Source organism: Carcharhinus amblyrhynchos, chromosome 4, assembly GCF_965287045.1.
Source record: "Carcharhinus amblyrhynchos chromosome 4, sCarAmb.v2.hapA, whole genome shotgun sequence".
NCBI classification, from domain to species: Eukaryota; Metazoa; Chordata; class Chondrichthyes; order Carcharhiniformes; family Carcharhinidae; genus Carcharhinus; species Carcharhinus amblyrhynchos.
In genome coordinates this window covers 28,219,056-28,237,531 of record NC_137327.1, presented here as the reverse complement: position 1 = coordinate 28,237,531, position 18,476 = coordinate 28,219,056, and the positions used below count along the sequence as shown (strand labels likewise).

Sequence of the window (18,476 nt, the reverse complement as noted above, 5' to 3'; positions counted from 1 at the left end):
ATTCCATGCATTCACTCTCCTCACAGAAGAAATTCCTCCTCGTTTCTGTCTTATATGGGCTTACTCTAACTCTGAGATGATGTCCTTTGATCTTAGGCTCTCCCACAAGGGAAACAATCTTTCAGCATCTACCTTGTCAAGTTACCCGAGAATCCTATGTGTCTTAATAAAGTCACCTCCCATTCTTCTACACTCTACTGGACCAATCTACTTAACCTCTCCTTGTAAGAAAATATCCAAGATCAAGTTAGTGAATTTTCTCTGAACTGCCTCCCATGTTAGTAAATCTTCCTTTAAATAAGTGGACCAGAAGTGTTCATAATATTCCAGGTGTGGCCTAACTAGTATCTTATATAGTTTTAGCAAGACTTTTAAAATTTTTTTACTCCATTTCCTTTGAAATAAAGGCCAACGTTGCATTTGTATCGTATCAAGAATAATACTTCTGCACAGACATCTAATCTTGTGCAGACACAGGAATATTATAGAGACAGAAGGCATATATTTACTAATAAATTCGTATAAAAAGTACATTCAGTAATACCTGGCAAGCTGAAAAAGTGTGGCATACTTTACTTCATTATGAGGGCAGAGTATAAAATGAGATGCTGGTTAATTATCTCCCTTTTTGCATTGGCATCCAAGTCAAATTTCAAACGTAAGGAATTTTCAATACACATATACAAAGTACATATAAAAACTAAGGTACTACTACGAAACAATGATTTCACCCTGTATACAATTTTATATTAGTTCTAGGTTGGTCTTCAAATAATCATAATAGCAACACTTATGTAAACACGAATACATTGAAACAGTAACCAGATTGTGGCTTTCAATAGTGTTCTTTAGGGTTACATGTTCATGAGTGGTGAGAAATCACTTTATTGTACACTTGATGGGAAAGAGGATATCTGCAACAGATTAGGACCTAGGCCATAAATTTACATGGGTGCTCATGGAAATGCATCAATTTTATATGGCACATACTTGCTGAAATCATTAAAATTATTTTTTTCATTCTAAAATATGGCCAAGGCTAAAAGTATAATTAGAAAGTTCATAAATTGCTTCTGTCAAACTAAGCTTTTTAAAATCCTAAAATGTTATCATGTACTTACGAGCCATGGTGGTGGTGGTCCTGACATTGGAATGCAAGTACTACTCAATGCCTGAAATAAATGCAAGAATTAGTTACCCACATGTATTTATAAATTAGCAAGTTGCCCAAGGGTGATAACTTAGACGTTGCAGGGAAAGCACAGTGGTTAGTACTGCTACTGCCTCACAGTGCCAGGGACCCAGGTTCGATTCTCAACTTGGGTCACTAGCTGTGCAGAGTCTGCACATTCTCCTTGTGTCTGCATGGGTTTCTTCCAGGTGCTCCAGTTTCCTTCCACAGTCTGAAAAATGTGCCAGTTAGGTACATCGGCCATGCTAAATGCTCCTGAATAGACGCTGGAGTGTGGCAACTAGGGGATTTTCACAGTAACTTCATTGCAGTGTGAATGTAAGCCTACTTGTGACTAAATAAACTTTTTTTTTTACATAATGCAGTTAGGGAGATGGAAGTTGGAGGACTTGGGTTATGTAAATTCTAAGAAGGAAGAGGCAAAAGCCAGAGGGGCGGAGCCAAAGCCGGAACGACCTGTGTCTTTGAATTACTAGTCCAGTAACAATACCACTACATGATCACCTCCCATCAGATTACATTTCTCCTGAAGTCCCATCATCTGCATCTTGCACTTTATGCCAGATAGTGGAACGTGTGTGAAGTTAGATTGTGAAGGTGAACAGGGCAAGAACATTCTGCATGTTACCGGTAATGCCAGTTGCTCTCAGTCAGTGCCAATACGATAATTCACAGATCATCTCTTTCAAGTGATTCAGTAGCTGCAGGCATATCTATCTCCTGCCAATTCTCTGCTGTTGCCTCCTGTTATGGTAACTTTATACTTCAAGAGACGGGGGAGAGCGTCAGCCAATATGGTGCAAAGTATTTGGGAAATGTTCCTATCATAGCTAAAAGGGTGTGAAAGCTATGATGTAGTTAGTGTGTAAGGGTGAGGTGAATCATCTGAATGTTAGGCATGAGACCTGATTACTAGAGATTATTAATGGGTGAATAATGAGTGTTTGGCGCACTGAGCAGTGTGTGAAGTTGATGGTGTGGTGGGTAGGAGGTGGCAGCAAAAGATGCATTCACCGCCTTTGACCTCTCGCATGAAGTCACTAGTACTGCAGCCACGTTGTTGGCCTGTACTCCTTGAGCTGACATCTGCGGCTTCCTGCTCCCATCCCTTTTGCAGTGCACATGTAGGTTTTCCTGGATGCCTCTTTTGCACCTTCTGGACTGATGTCTCTAGCAATATATTACAGAACCTGAGAGCTCTCTCTCTCCGGCCTGCAGTTCAATGGATAGTCTCATTCCTTCTCTGAAACATTTTTTGATATACAGTTCCATCAACTGCTGCTGTCTGAATGCATTTCCCCTTTAGGTTGTAGAGTTTGCCTATGAAAAGTGTAGCTGGCTGCAACTTGTGCTAACCACAGACACAGCTCAGTCACCCACTGAACATCCAGCAGTCAGTAGTACATTTAGCACTGGCTATGCATCACATTCATTGAGATTAGTGGGCAACAAAGACTGCATGTTGCCTGCATCATGTCAGTCAATGTGAGTTTATCACACATCTGATCTCTGCATCCTAAAACCAGCAATTAGAAAATAGAATAGTCTGCATCCTTGGGCTATGCATCAGTTGGAGATCCCCATCCCAGGAACTAGCTCACAATCTCCCCCATTTCCTTATGCACTAAAGCACCCATTAGAAATTACATGCACCTTCAGTACGAGAAAAAATTAGAAGCTGAGGTTCAGCAATGTTAAATTTTGTCCCTAACAGAGAGAATAGATACAGTTTCTTGACAGTGTGGGAATCCAGAGAAATCAAAGAAGGATACAGAATTTAACAGCTGTATATGCAAAAATCGTGATCTTAATTCTGATCAGTCATTCAAGTAGCGTCCATTGACTAGATTTTAAATAATTTTTACATAAATCAAATATACCCTTCGGAATATTTTAAGGTTAAAATGAGATTTACGACAAAAGGATCAGGAATAGTTTTGAAAATACAAACGCACGTGTGCAGCATCTTTCAATAAAATCCAGAGTCTGAAAAGATAACTTCAACAACAGCAAAATGAGAAAAATCTGAACAAAAGGAGCTACATAATTGGTAGCAATTTCAAATCCCAAAGCCCTGGTCTTGGATTGCCACTGTTAACCCAACAGTAAATTTCCAGAAAAAATCTTTTAAGCTAGATCTTTCTGGGTCCAGCTTTGTGATTCTGACAACTTTACTTTGAGGCTGGCCTCTGGCTTTGTGTGACCAGCCCAGCAGAAGTAAGCAGCAGCACTACTATGCTGAACCAATCTAACAGCAGCTGCTATGGTCCTTATTCTCTGAAAACAGATTTTTATCACAGAAACATACATCCATTTCACCTCTTACAAAAGTTCCATCCTCAAAATCTGAAGAGAAGAAACACTAGTTTCCTCTGGAGAGATGGGAGTTAGAAAAGGAGAAACTAATACAACATTATCTGCACTTGCTTCCTACTATCAGTCAGCTGTAGCATTTGTCGATGACTAATTTGGATCTCTTTCAAGCAAATAGGTGCAGTTAATTTGAGTTAGATTGTGGGGTACACACCTAGATTGGGGACAGTGCTAAAATCTAAAGGAAAGTAAAGAAAAAGTGGTAACGGTACCAGTTACATTTCAATAGCTTTAATTGGTGGACACACAATACGTCTAGGGAACAAATTCAAGGCAGCATAGAAGTTAATGGTTGCATGAAGATGGAAATTAGGATAAAATATATTGATAGAGCTTAGCAAAACATGCAAGTGTAACCCAGCTGCTCACTCGAGCTGCAATTCTCCCAATGCAACCCGCAGCTTTTCTGTCAGCAGCCTTGAACAGGGATTTGCGCATGCGCCAGGAATGCATGTTCATCTCCCAGAGCCGGCAAACAGTCGCCAGTCAGACCACGCTGGAAACCAGCAGGAAGGCAGGCAAGTCATTTAAATCTTTTCTGCACATATTTTAAATACGTATATTTGTCCATTGTCAAATTTCCCACCCCACCACTAGTACTTCATTCCGGCAGAGTTTAGAATAGCTCCCCACGCTCAGGGAACTAACAGGAGGCCCCGCTGGAATGAAGGGGGGATCGGGCAGCAGGAGGGTGGAATCCCTGGGACATGGGCACCCTGGCAGGACCAACCTGTGCCCCCTGCACTGCCCAAGGGGCAAAGTGCCCATGCCTAAGGGGCACCTTAGCACTGCTCACCAGGCACGGACAGTGCCAAGGGGATGGGGCTGACTGTAGTGGGGCCTAGGGGTGATTGGTGGGGGTCCCCACTGCCACTCTGCATGGGGATTGGTCTGGGATGGAGGAGAGGGAGGGAGGACAGCAATGGGTCGAGGGGTGGGGAGGGGGGTGGGGAGGGGGAGGGGGGTGGGGAGGGGGAGGGGGGGAGAGAAGGTCAGGGGAGGGGGGGAGAGAAGGGAGGGGGAGGGGGGGAGAGAAGGTCAGGGGAGGGGGGGAGAGAAGGTCAGGGGAGGGGGGGAGAGAAGGTCAGGGGAGGGGGGGAGAGGAGGTCAGGGGAGGGGGGGGAGAGGAGGTCAGGGGAGGGGGGGGAGAGGAGGTCAGGGGAGGGGGGGAGAGGAGGTCAGGGGAGGGGGGGAGAGAAGGTCAGGGGAGGGGGGGAGAGAAGGTCAGGGGAGGGGGGGAGAGAAGGTCAGGGGAGGGGGGGAGAGAAGGTCAGGGGAGGGGGGGAGAGAAGGTCAGGGGAGGGGGGGAGAGAAGGTCAGGGGAGGGGGGGGAGAGGAGGTCAGGGGAGGGGGGGAGAGGAGGTCAGGGGAGGGGGGGGAGAGGAGGTCAGGGGAGGGGGGGAGAGGAGGTCAGGGGAGGGGGGGAGAGGAGGTCAGGGGAGGGGGGGGAGAGGAGGTCAGGGGAGGGGGGGAGAGGAGGTCAGGGGAGGGGGGGGAGAGGAGGTCAGGGGAGGGGGGGGAGAGGAGGTCAGGGGAGGGGGGGGAGAGGAGGTCAGGGGAGGGGGGGGAGAGGAGGTCAGGGGAGGGGGGGGAGAGGAGGTCAGGGGAGGGAGGGAGAGGTGGTCAGGGGAGGGGGGGGGAGAGGAGGTCAGGGGAGGGGGGGGGAGAGGAGGTCAGGGGAGGGGGGGGGAGAGGAGGTCAGGGGAGGGGGGGGAGAGGAGGTCAGGGGAGGGAGGGAGAGGTGGTCAGGGGAGGGAGGGAGAGGTGGTCAGGGGAGGGGGGGGAGAGGTGGTCAGGGGAGGGGGGAGAGAGGAGGTCAGGGGAGGGGGGGGGAGAGGAGGTCAGGGGAGGGGGGGGAGAGGAGGTCAGGGGAGGGGGGGAGAGGAGGTCAGGGGAGGGGGGGGAGAGGAGGTCAGGGGAGGGGGGGGAGAGGAGGTCAGGGGAGGGGGGGGAGAGGAGGTCAGGGGAGGGGGGGGAGAGGAGGTCAGGGGAGGGGGGGAGAGGAGGTCAGGGGAGGGGGGGGAGAGGAGGTCAGGGGAGGGGGGGGAGAGGAGGTCAGGGGAGGGGGGGGAGAGGAGGTCAGGGGAGGGGGGGGAGAGGAGGTCAGGGGAGGGGGGTAGGGGAGGGGAGGTCAGGGGAGGGGGGTAGGGGAGGGGAGGTCAGGGGAGGGGGGTAGGGGAGGGGAGGTCAGGGGAGGGGGGTAGGGGAGGGGAGATCAGGGGAGTGGGGGGAGGAGGTCGGTGGGGGAGAGGGGGAGGGAGGTCCAGAGCTGGCCCAGGAATTGCTGTGGGGGACATCATCATGCCATGTGGAGGGCTGGAGGGGCAGCACTGTAGGGGTCCCGGGCTGGCCAGCAATTGAGCTGGCCTGCAAACGGGTTGACAGCTTGGGACTCTGCGCATACGCAGAGCTCCAGAACTGCCAGATTCTGGTGTGAATAGGCTCCGCTCCGCACCCCCCGCCTGCCCCCACCCCGCCTCTGCAGTGCGCAGAGTGTGGAGATTCATGTGAGAAGCTGAAGTGACAGAAGTCAGGATTTAGAATAGTTTTCCCACCAACTCAGCACTTTTGGGAGAATCGGGGCCTTGATGTAGCAAGTCTCATGCAGTTAATTTTTTTTGGCCAGGGAACAAAACAAGTTCGAGGTTGAAAACTAAGATTGTTTTATACCTGTAACAAAGTTGCATCAGCTGCCTAACATCTGTGTGTTAACAAGCTCTTCATGGAGAAAATGTGAACAGCACAAATACATATCTATTTGATGAGTACTGTACATTTAAATAGTGGAGGAGTGAGCAGATTAACTTGGAAATTACTGTGCTCAACACTGAAAAGGCTACATAAAAAATGGAAAAGGATGAAATTCAATTTTTAGAATTTTTTTTACCTCATTTACAGGTCTGTATTTGGTTTGATAACGACTTAGTTCTACATTTAAACGATGGATGGTCATTTTCAAGGCATCATTTTCATCCACAAGTTCCTGAGCTTGTTGTCTGAGTGAAAGTAGTTCTGTTTTTTCAACTAGGAAATGATCATCAGAAAGTTAAAAGAAGTTCTGGTATTTATTGAAATTTTACTAACAAATTGTTTCAAAAATCTTTGCTAAAGGTGAAAGTAGCTATCTATTATGCACAAAAAAAAGCATCTGTAGAATTAAAATACTTTGCAGTTTATGATAGCATGTTTCTAATAAATATTTTACTCTTGACGTTAAAGAGTTTCAATCTTTTAGCCACTACTGTATTATTGAAGGAAAGATAATATTTCAGACCTTCCCTTGCTTGGCTATTCTCAGCTTCTTGCCGTTTATGATTCTCTTTTTCCAGTCGCTCCACTTTAAGCTTCATCCCTTCGAGCCGTTGAGTCAGGCTGCAAGCCTGATGGGCAATGACCTGATTTTCCGTAACCAATGTCTGGTTTCTTTCCTTTAGTTCTTGTAGCAGTTCCTTTCGGATCTCCAACAGCTCTCGGTTAGCTTTAACTGTTGAACCTGCAGTACCACAAATACAACACATTACATGGTAAAAACCCAAAACAAAGGATACCAATATCTTGGTTATGCAAGTCCATGGAAATAATTCAAACTGATACAAAAACAGCACCTGAGTATTTTAGGTGAAGTTATATGACAGGCATAATTTATATAGCTTTTAGGAAATTATTTCTGCTGTACCATAGATTTGTGTGGCCAAAGTTCAAAATTGTTCTTAGTTTGAAATAAATGCCGTATTCATTGCATCCTGTAATATACTCCTCCTTAAAACCTTTGTCCAAGCTTTTGGTCATCATCCCAAGTATGATATGTAAATGAAAACAGTTTCTTAACATACCTACAGTCTGCAGAGCTTAAAGGAAAATTTCAGTAAAATGTTCAACGTCAATCAAAGTCAAATTAGCTAAAAATGGAACTAAAATCCTACTTTATGTGGATTATTTTCTTCTAAGTTTCAGCTGAGAATCCAGGAGAAACAAAACAGTACAGCACAGGAACAAACCCTTTGGCCCTCCAAGCCCATGCCGATCATGATGACCTAACCAAACTACAAAAAACCCTCTGCCCTTACTTGGTCCAACACCCTCGATTCCCTACCTATTCATGTACCCATCCAGATGCCTCTTAAATGTTGCTAAAGTGCCTGCTTTCACCATCTCCTTTGGTACTGCATTCCAGGTATCCACCACTCTGCGTGAAAAACCTCCCCCGCGCATCTCCCTTAAACTTTCCCTCCCTCACCTTGAACCTCTGCCCTCTTATAACTGACACTTCCACCCTGGGAAAATGCCTCTGACTTTCCATCCTACCTATGCCTCAAATAATTTAGTACACCTCTATCAGGTCTCCTCTCAGCCTCCATCTTTCCACTGAAAATAATCTTAGTGAAAACAATCCTCATAGCCAATATTCTCGAGACCAAGCAACATCCTGGCAAACCTTCTTTGCAGTCTTTCCAAAGCTTCTACGTCTTCCTGGTTGAGTAGCAACCAGAATTGCACGTAATACTCCAAATGCAGTCTAACCAAGGTTTTATATAGCTGCAACATAATTTGCCAACTCTTGTACCCAATGCCCCAGCCAATGAAGGCGAGCGATAAGTCCCGTGGGCCAGATGGGATACATCCTAGGATATTTTGGGAGGCAAGGGATGAGATTGCGGAGCCTTCAGCTTTGATCTTTAGGTCTTCACTGTCCACGGGGATTGTGCCAGAGGACTGGAGAGTGGCAAATGTTGTTCCTCTCTTCAAGAAAGGAAATAGGAATAACCCAGGAAATTATAGGCCAGTTAGTCTTACTACGGTGGATCAGTAAGTTAATGGAAAAGGTCCTGAGGGACAGGATTTATGACCATTTGGAAAGATGCTGCTTAATCTGGGGTAGTCAGCATGGTTTCACGAGGGGTGAGTCTTGCCTCACAAATTTGATTGAATTCTTTAAGGAGGTAACTAAGTGTGTACACGAATGTAAAGCAGTTGATGTCATACACATGGATTTTAGTAAGGCATTAGATAAGGTTCCCCATGGTAGGCTTATGAAGAAAGTAAGGAGGTGTGGGATAGAAGGAAATTTGGCCGATTGGATAAGTAACTGGCTGTCTCATAGAAGACAGAGGGTGGTGGTGGAGGGAAAATTTTCAGACTGGAGGCCAGTTACCAGCGGTGTACCACAGGGATCAGTGCTGGGTCCTCTGCTATTTGTGATTTTTATCAATGACTTGGAAGAGGGGGCTGCAGGGTGAGTCAGTAAGTTTGCTGATGACACCAAGACTGGTGGAGTAGTGGATGAGGTGGAGGGCTCTTGTAGGCTGCAAACAGACATTGAAAGGATGCAGAGCTGGGCCAAAAAGTGACAGATGGAGTTTAACCCTGATAAGTGCAAGGTGATTCATTTTGGTAGGACAATCTTGAATGCGGATTACAGGGTCAACAGCAGGGTTCTGAGGAATGTGGAGGAACTGAGAGATCTTGGGGTTCATATCCACAGATCTTTGAAGGTTGCCACTCGAGTGGATAGAGCCATGAAGAAGGCTTATAGTGTGTTAGCATTTATTAGTTGGGGTTTGAGTTTAAGAGTCGTGGGGTTATGCTGCAACTATACAGGACATTGGAATATTGTGTGCAGTTCTGGTCACCTCACTGTAAGGAGGATATGGAAGCATTGGAGAGAGTGCAGAGGAGATTTACCAGGATGCTGTCTTGTTTGGAGGGTAGATCTTAAGGGCTCAAGGTGAGAGGGGCGAGGTCTAACTCAGATGTCAGAGGGACGATTTTTTACACAGAGGATTGTGGGGGCCTGGAACGCACTGCCAAATAGGGTGGTGGAGGCAGACGCGCTAGGGTTGTTTAAGATTTACCTGGATAGGCACATGAGCAGATTGGAGATGGAGGGATACTAAAGAATGTTCTAGTTGACGATCAAGAGCCTCAGGACGTTCCTGGGAATTAATAGATTCCTAACAGTCATCCAACAAATTTTAAGGCTTACGTTGGAGATATTGGGGATCTTCCATTAATGTCTGTATAGCCTGTTGTATGTCTATTTATGTTTATTGATGTCTCCGTTTACATCCACAGGCGATTCAGTCCACCTTGTTGGCTAACAAGGGGCATACATGCGGTGGGTCGTGGGAGGGTTGTTCTTGGATGTTGCTTCGAGAGTTGCCTAGTGCTTCACATCCGTTAGTGTACGCTTAAACTGGACCAATTGACGAGCAACACGTCAGCTCAGTGACTATCACTGTCTGCTGTGCAGTTACAGGGACCCAGGTCGGATCTCCGGCTTGGATCAATCTCTGTGGGAGTTTGCAAATTCTCCCCATGCTTGCGTGGGTTTTCTCCAGGTGCTCTGGTTTCCTCCCACATCCCAAAAACGTGCTTTTTAGGCTGATTGGTGTCAATAAATTGTCCCTGAATTGGATCTCCCTTAATCTGGCGGACATATAATTCCCTAAATTTGCACCCCCTTTATTGTGGAGTTCCACTAGAGGTAGAGAAAGACGTCAACGATCGACGAAAGACTTGAATAAGGCACTGAGTGTTAAAATGGGTGGCGCATGCTTGTAGGGCCAAAGGGCCTGTTTCCTGCGCTGTGCTGTTCTTTGTTTGTTTGAAAGGTTGAGGGAGCTGGGGCTTTTCTCTTTGGAGCAGAGGAGTATGAGAGGCGACTTAATAGAAGTTTATAAGATGATGAGGGGGATAGATAGAGTGGACGTTCAGAGACTATTTCCTCGAGTGAATGTAGCTGTTACTAGGAGGCATGCCTATAAGGTTCATGGTAGTGAGATATAGGAGGGACGTCCGAGATAGATTCTTTATTCAGAGTGTGGTTGGGGTGTGGAATGCACTGCCTGCTGTGATAGTGGAGTCACACACTTTAGGAACTTTCAAGCGGTTATTAGATAGGCACATGGAACACACCAGAATGATAGGGAGTGGGATAGCTTGATCTTGGGCTCGGACATAGCTTGGCACAACATCGAGGGCTGAAGGGCCTGTACTATGCTGAAATGTTCTATGATCGATGTTCTATTTCTTCTTAGCCACACTAGCCACTTGCGTTGCCACTTTTAGGGAACTGTATGCCCAGATCACTTTGTATGTTAATGTTCCTAAGGATTTTGTCATTTACAGTACATTTCACAGCTAAATTTGATCCTCCAAAATGCATCACCTCGCATTTATCCAGATTAAACTCCATCTGCCATTTATGTCCCCAAGTCTCCAACCTATCTACATCCTGTTAAATTCTCTGACAATCCCCAACACTTTCAGCAACTCCACCAATCTTCATGTCATCCACAAACTGACTAATCAGACCACCCACATTTTCGTCCAGATATGTGCTACAAACAAGAGAGATCCTAACACTGATCCCTGCTGAACAGCATGAGCTACAGATCTCCATTCTGAAAAAAACCCTTCCACCACTACTCTCTGTTCTCTAAACCAAGCTAGTTTTGTATCCACCTAGCCAGCTCACCCCAAATCCCATGCAATTTTAGTTTTTGGACCAGTCTGCCATGTGGAACCTAGTCAAACGCCTTACTAAATATAAACTACATCCACAACCCTTCCCTCATCAATTAACTTTGTCACTTTCCAAAAAACTCAATGTTGGTGATACGTGACCTTCCCCATACTAAATCATGCTGCCTGTCACTAACCAGTCCATTTCCTTTCAAATGTGAATATATTCTGTCCCTCAATATCTTCCCCACCACAGACATCAGGCTCACCACCTATAAATTCCTGGATTACCCCTGCTTCCTTTCTTAAACAAGGGAACAACATTGGCTATTCCCCAATCCTCTGGAACTTCACCTGTGGTCAAAAAGGATGTGAAAATATCTGTTAAGGCCCTAGCTATTTCTCCCCTTGTCTCCTTCATAGACCTGGTATAGATCCCATCCCGCCCCCGAGGACCTGTCTACCTTAATGTAATCTAGGATACCCAACTTGATATATTGACATTTACTCTTTCGATATTGACATTCTCTAGAGTGTTCAGACACTCATCCATGACCTCAACATACATTATATCATTCTTCTTGGTGAATACTGATACAATGTATTCATTAAGTATCTCATCCACTTGCTGTGGCTACATGCATAACTTCTATCTATTTGTAAGTTTTTGCAGATTGATTTGAGATTTATATCAGAGTAAAAATGTTTTTTTAAAATCAGCCGTTTATGTATGTCAAAACAGTTACATACAAACAATTAAAATGTATTAATCATCCAGATTCATGACTAGTAACACTTCATAAATTGTCATTTGTAAAGTTATTTAATGTATTTCATGACTAACAAAAATAGAAAATGCTGGAAAACCTCAGCAGGTCTGACAGCGTCTGTGGAAAGAGAATAGGGCCCACTTTTAGAGTCTGGATGACCCTTCATCACAGCTAAGCCAAAGAAAATCAGAAAAGATTTTGACAAGGTACCTCATGGTAGACTGGTACGAAAAATGAAGTCACACAGGATCAGAGAAGAGCCGGCAAGATGGATATAGAACTGGCTTGGCTACAGAAGACAGAGGTAGCAGTAGAGGGGCATTTTTCTGAATGGAAGGCTGTGACTAGCAATGTTCCACTGGGATCAGTTCTGGGACGTTTGTTGTTCATAGTATATATAAATGATTTGGAGGAAAATGTAGCTGGTTTAATCAGTCAGCTCGCAGACTACACAAAAATTGATGGAGTTGAGGATAGTGAAGAGAATTGTCGGAGAATACAGCAAGATATAGACCGGTTGGAGACTCGGACAGAGAAATGGCAGACGGAGTTCAATCTATACAAGTGTGATATTGCATTTTGGAAGGTCCAATGCATGTAGGAATTATACAGTAAATGATAGAACCCTTAGCAATATTGACAGGCAGACAGATCTGGACGTATATGTCCACCGATCATTGCACGTGGCAATGCAGGTGGATAAGGTAGTCAAGAAGGCATATGGCAATTTTAGCGTAGCCAGCCTAACCTGAATGTCTTTGGACAGTGGGAGGAAACCGGAGCACCTGGATGAAACCCATGCAGACACGGGAAGCACATGCAAACTCCACCTGGACAGTCACACAAGGCTGGAATTGAACCCGAGTCCCTGGCGCTGTGAGGCAGCAGTGCTGACCACTGTGCCACACCCCATTGTTTTAGGTTTTCAAAAACATCTAGTTTACCTTCATTTGGGGCACTGAGTATAGAAATTGGCAGGTCATGCTACGGCTGTACTGAACCTTAGTTAGGCCTCATTTAGAATATACAAAGAACAAAAACAGCCCGGGAAACAGGCCCTTCGGCCCAACGAGCCCACGCCGCCATTTTAACATTACCAGTCCCCCCTCCACCCATGACCCTTATCTATTGTTTATGGCATTCCACATTGAGGGAAACTAATTTATGGACAATTTATTACCTCCAATCAGCCTAAATAGCACATCTTTGGGGTGTGGGAGGAGACTGGAGCACGCAAATATTGTGTACAATTCTGGTCACCACACTACCAGAAGGATGTGGATGTTTTGGAGAAGGTACAAAAGAGGTTTACCAAGGTGTTGGCTGGTCTGGAGGATATTAGCTACGAGAAGAGATTGGATAAACTCGGTTTGTTCTCACTGGAATGACAGTGGTTGAGGGGTGACCTGATAGAAGTTTACAAGATTACGAGTGCCATGAACAGAGTGGATAGTCGGATGCTCTTTCCTAGGGTAGAAAAGTCTAGTACTAGGGGACATAGGTTTAAGGTGCATGGGGAAACATTTAGAGGTGTGCGAGAAAAGATTTTGTTTTTACACAGAGAGTGGCAAACGTCTGAAATGCGCTGCATGGGGAGCTGGTGGGAACAGGCATGATAGCAGCATTTAAGGGCAACTAGATGAAAACATGAATAGGGTGGGAATGGAAGGATATGGACTCCGCAAGTGCATACGGTTTTAGTTTAGGCAGGTATCATGATCAGCCCAGGCTTGAAGGGCCTGTTCCTCTGCTGTACTTTTCTTTGTTCTATTTATACCATGAGGGTTTGGGGGGAGCTGTAATAGAACAAAGAAAACTTATATGAAGGCGATAAAGGCTGAGAGAGATGCTAAGTGTCCATTAAGTGATCAGAATGCATGAATGAACAGAGGTTAAGATGAACAGATGGTTAAGGCAGTTATCGTGGGGAGCGTGGTGGGCAGGCTGGGAAGCAGTAATGGAGAAATAAAAGGGAGAAAGAAGAATGATAAAAATAGATATTGCACAGTCTATGGATCCTGACAATATTCCGGCAATGGTACTGAAGATTTGCCATGGCCCTGGCCAATCTGTTCTAGTACAGTTACAACAATGGCAACGTGGAAAATTGCCCAGGTATGGCCTCAACATGACAACATACGGCCTCAACAAGACAAACCAACCCAGCCAATTAACGCCCCATCAGTATATTCTCAATCAATAAAGTGCTGAAAGGAGTCAGTAGCAGTGCTACTCAAGCACCACTTATTCAGCAGTACCCTGCCCACTGAAGCTCAGATTGGTTCCTCAGGGTCACTCAACTCCTGACTTCATTACAGCCTTGGTTGGAACATTGATAAAAGAGCTGAACTCCAGAAGTGAATGTGACTGCTGTTGACATCAGAGCAGAGCAGAGGGCGGCCTGGTGGCACAGTGGTTGCCTCACAGCTCCAGAGACCTGGGTTCCATTCCAACCTCGGGTGACTGTCTGTGTGCAATTTGCACATTCCCCCCAAGTGCTCCAGTTTCCTCCCACAGCCCAAAGATGTGTAGATTAGGTAAACTGGCCATGCTAAATTGCCCCTTAGTGTCAAACATGTGTAGGTTCAGAGGATTAGCCATGGTAAATGCACAAGGTTACAGGCATCGAGTGGGTGGTGCTTGGGTAAGGTGCTCTTTTGGAGAGTTGGTGCAGACTTGGTGGTCCAAATGGCCTCATTCTGCATTGAACGGGATCCATGGTTCTAAATCCTTACAGCTCATTCCCAAAAATGTTGATATATGGGGTAGGCTCTGGACTTTAATTTGCATTCAGTTGAGAGCAATGTGTTTTGAACAGAATTTAATCACAATTTATGTTTAGGTATTCTCCACAAGTCAAAATTCAGCCATTTATCAATAATTGTCAAAAATGTGGATGTTATAGTAAGTACCATATTTGGCCTGAGTTCCTTTAAGTAAGGAGAAGGCTTAGTTAGAAAGAAATCAGTTTGGATTAACTCTTCCAATAAGTAAGTGACCAGGGATGGGAAAATAAAAACTTCAGAAACTTCTGAAGTTCTCAGTAGATGATGGAATGACCAACATCAGGAATTTGTACTAAGCACACTGAATGTGACAACATTTTCCATCATTCTACACAGGTAAAAGTTTTGATTTTTGGTCTGTGCTAATACAAGTTTGTGGCAACTAAAGCATCACAATCGACCTCACTGTTCATCGTCAAATAAGGAAAATGCTCATCTAACAATGGATCACATGGCAACTGGTCCAAAACTGTACATTTGTTTATTTAAAGGCCTATTATTGATTATTTGAAGACTTAAATTGCTCTCCTACCTGGTTGCATCTCCTCTGGGATCATTTTTATTTTTGATTTTTTCTTTTTTTGAGTTACAGAAGATGGTGTTCTGGGGCTTTCAACACTTGTGCTGTTTTTCAAACCTTAAGAACAAGATGTTACTGTCAAAAGTAGCAATTTCATTTCTGTTCATACTGAAGATACCATCATATTTTCCTCAATCAGTGTAAATAAAAGCTCAGCAAACAAGCAGCAATCAACCACATCAGTTTCAATTAGTATGCAAACTTCTTTGAGTTCTCTGCCTGAAGGCAGACCCACAGCCTCCACTAAGGAGGCAGATCCCAAATCCACCCTAGTTGGAATGGGGATCAATCAAACCCCATGCTGTTTGCAATCTGATCTACAATCAACTAACCAGCTAACTGCACCTCACCCCTCAAGGTGAAGGGGGCATTTTTCGTAAGATTGCAAAAAAGGCAAAAATAAGAGAAGGGAGGAGAGAGCAGAGAATCAAGAACTGCATTAATCACAGCGATTTGAAGTGAAATTACATTTGGGTATGTTTGACAATTGATCTTTTTGTAAAAGGTACTATAAAAATGTAAGAGATTTTTTTCCACTTCGCAGCCGTTTGGCGCCAAATGCCATCTCCCCGCTCCTGTTTTGCCAGTGGGGTCAGCTTCACATGCATAAAGGGTGCGAAGCCAATTTGAATATATCATGTAACTAATATGTCCCGCACAGACAATTCTGACCTCCTGGATCTCCCCAGTGAGAATCAGTGATGATCGCCACCCACCAAAGGGGACCAGGTGCCATGGCCACACCTGAGGGAATTGGAGGCCATTTAAGTCCTATGTTATCGGGGGGGGGGGGGGGGGGGGGGGGGGGGGCACCCATCGGCCATTGCCAGCATGGCACTGCCCACCATGCACCTTAACTGTGCTGGGGCAGTGCCAACGTTTTGGACTACGACAGGGGCAAAGCGTGATATGAAGGGGTGGGTGGGGAGGGGGAGGGGTGCTGTGCCACGGAGAGGGTGGCATGACAAAGGACTCATCAGGAGTGTCCAAATGCCGGCGACCTGTGTTACCACTGAGGAAGTGGGGCAGTTACACTGACACTATGATGGGGCGAGCACGAGAAAATATCTGTGGGTGGGCCTATGTCCAGGGCAGGGCGGGGCGGGGGGCTGGGGCTGTCGGGAGTGGCAGAAGGTTTCACAGCGTACTGGGAGATCCAGGTGCCTGCACAATGGCATCCAAGAGCTCTGCAGCTGACTTCCTGGCTTGCATGTACTCTGCCATACATATCCCTTACCAGCATGAATCTCCCAACTGCCAAAAAAATTGACAGAGTGTGGAAAGATTGCAAGGAACAGCTCACCCAAATGAATAAAACATTCCAGTTTTCAGGGTTTTTGACATGTAAAATTTTATTGGTAAGACTGTGCCTTTTAGCTTGTTCCAAATTAGCCTTTCAACTATTCTCCAAACCCTGTCAGCCAATCTTAACTTTCCTTATTCTGTAAACGTCTCTTTCAGCCTGCCATTCCTCAGTCTGTCTGATTTGTAAGCAGCATCTTCTCTTTTCTGTGTCAAGCACAAAATCATTCCCAGTGCCTAAATACCCAATGTAGTCCTGTCCCCATCCTCTGGCTCGGATTTCAGTCTTTGCCCTGTTTGATTGCCTATAATGTCATACTATAGTTTTATGATTAATTTACACGGCATGTTCTTTTTATTTTCACAAACATGCTCTATTACTAATCTACGTAAAGCATAATTTCTGGTATTGTACTTAAAAAGCTTTGTCTGATACAACTGATCAAACCAGGGTTAAAAGGAAAAAAAAAGACACTAACTAATCGCATTACCTGGCACTGGGCTGAACTCTGGAATTGCCTGTTCCTTTTCAATTACTTGTTGTCCCTGAAAACAAAATTAATAATGCTTTTAAAACATCTTTTCACAAGCCATTTTAATCTGTTCTGCTTCCTCTGCAATACACCCACATGACAATATTATATATTTTTCATAACTTTCACACCACAAGAGATTGTCATTAGACAATTACATATTCTATAACAGTTGCCATGTAATGACTTATCAAATAAATATTCTTTGAAAAGCATATACAGACTACTGCAAGGTTGTCATATGAATGCTCAGCCCATTCATATCAAATTCTTTATTATTTAAAATAAGTGTTACCTTATTTCATGTAACATGTTTGAAGAATAATAAAACTCTTAGCAAGTTCTGAGTCAGAGGTTGAAAATTGAGCCGAGCTTTATGGTGATAAAGGTGATGTGTTGCTTCTGTAGCATGTAGGGCTCTGTTGGACAGTGTGATTCACAACAGCCACATCTGCAGTAGTTTGCCTGCAGTTTGAGGAACTTCATTCCAGAATTGATCAACTGGAGTCCAAGCTTTGGAGACTGCAAAACATCTGGATGGGGAGGTATGGGAACCCAGAAGGTAGCAATAGCAGAACCTCAGCCCTTGCATTTGTCCAATAGGTTTATGTTCTTGCAGCTTGTGTGGATGAAAGCAGAGACTGCAGCGAGGATAGCCAAACTAATCAAAGCTTTTGGAGGGGCGGGGAAGACGGACAGCATAGTGAGGGGTACATACTGTTTTCTGTAGTTGACAACGAGAATCCCAAAGGTTGTTTTGCCTGTGTGGACAAATTGCCAGAGGAGCAAACTCCATCACTGGAAGGATTCAAAATTGAAAGGCGGAAGCACTGGATTGACAAGTACTGGAGGGGACTGGATGAGTTGTATGCAGAGAAACTAAAGGAAGTTCCCCTCCAAGCCACTCACCATCCTGACTTGGAAATATATCGCTATTCCTTCACAATCACTGGGTCTAAATCCTGGAATCCCTCCCTAACAGCACATAGATTGCAGCGGTTCAAGAAAGCAGCTCATCACCACCTTCTCAAGGGCAACTGGGGATGGGCTACCTTCTGGGTTCCCATACCTGCCTCAAAAAATAGTCATAGCTTCTTGTTCCTAACCACAGACTAAATTTTAAGTACCTAATCTAAGGGGTATGACCGCCTTCTGGGAAGAAGTGTCCAGGTTATTGATGCCATCACTGCCACTCCAGATGTTTTGCAGCATTCAAAGCTTGGACTCCAGATGATCAATTCTGGAATGAAGTTCCTCAAACTGCAGGCAACAACTGCAGATGTGGCTGTTGTGAATCACACTGTCCAACAGAACCCTACATGCTACAGCAGCAACACGTCACCTATATCACCATAAAGCTTGGCTCAATTTTCAACCACTGACTCAGAACTTGCTAAGAGTTTTATTATTCTTCAAACATGTTACATTAAGTGAGGTAACCTTTATTTTAAATAATAAAGAATTTGATATGAATGA

At 45.0% G+C, this 18,476-nt stretch overlaps 1 protein-coding gene across 1 annotated transcript in view; it reads right to left on the bottom strand.

Annotated features, from left to right (window-relative positions):
• Window positions 1-18,476, bottom strand: part of cep89 (centrosomal protein 89) — a 118,597-nt gene that overhangs the window by 62,121 nt on the left and 38,000 nt on the right. Inside the window, exons 7-11 of the mRNA XM_080186909.1 lie at window positions 16,959-17,013; window positions 15,118-15,222; window positions 6,840-7,058; window positions 6,453-6,589; window positions 1,122-1,172 (exon numbers count right to left, since the gene is read on the bottom strand). Of these exons, the coding sequence (XP_080043035.1) occupies window positions 1,122-1,172; window positions 6,453-6,589; window positions 6,840-7,058; window positions 15,118-15,222; window positions 16,959-17,013 (567 nt within the window). The remainder of the gene's footprint in view (window positions 1-1,121; window positions 1,173-6,452; window positions 6,590-6,839; window positions 7,059-15,117; window positions 15,223-16,958; window positions 17,014-18,476) is intronic.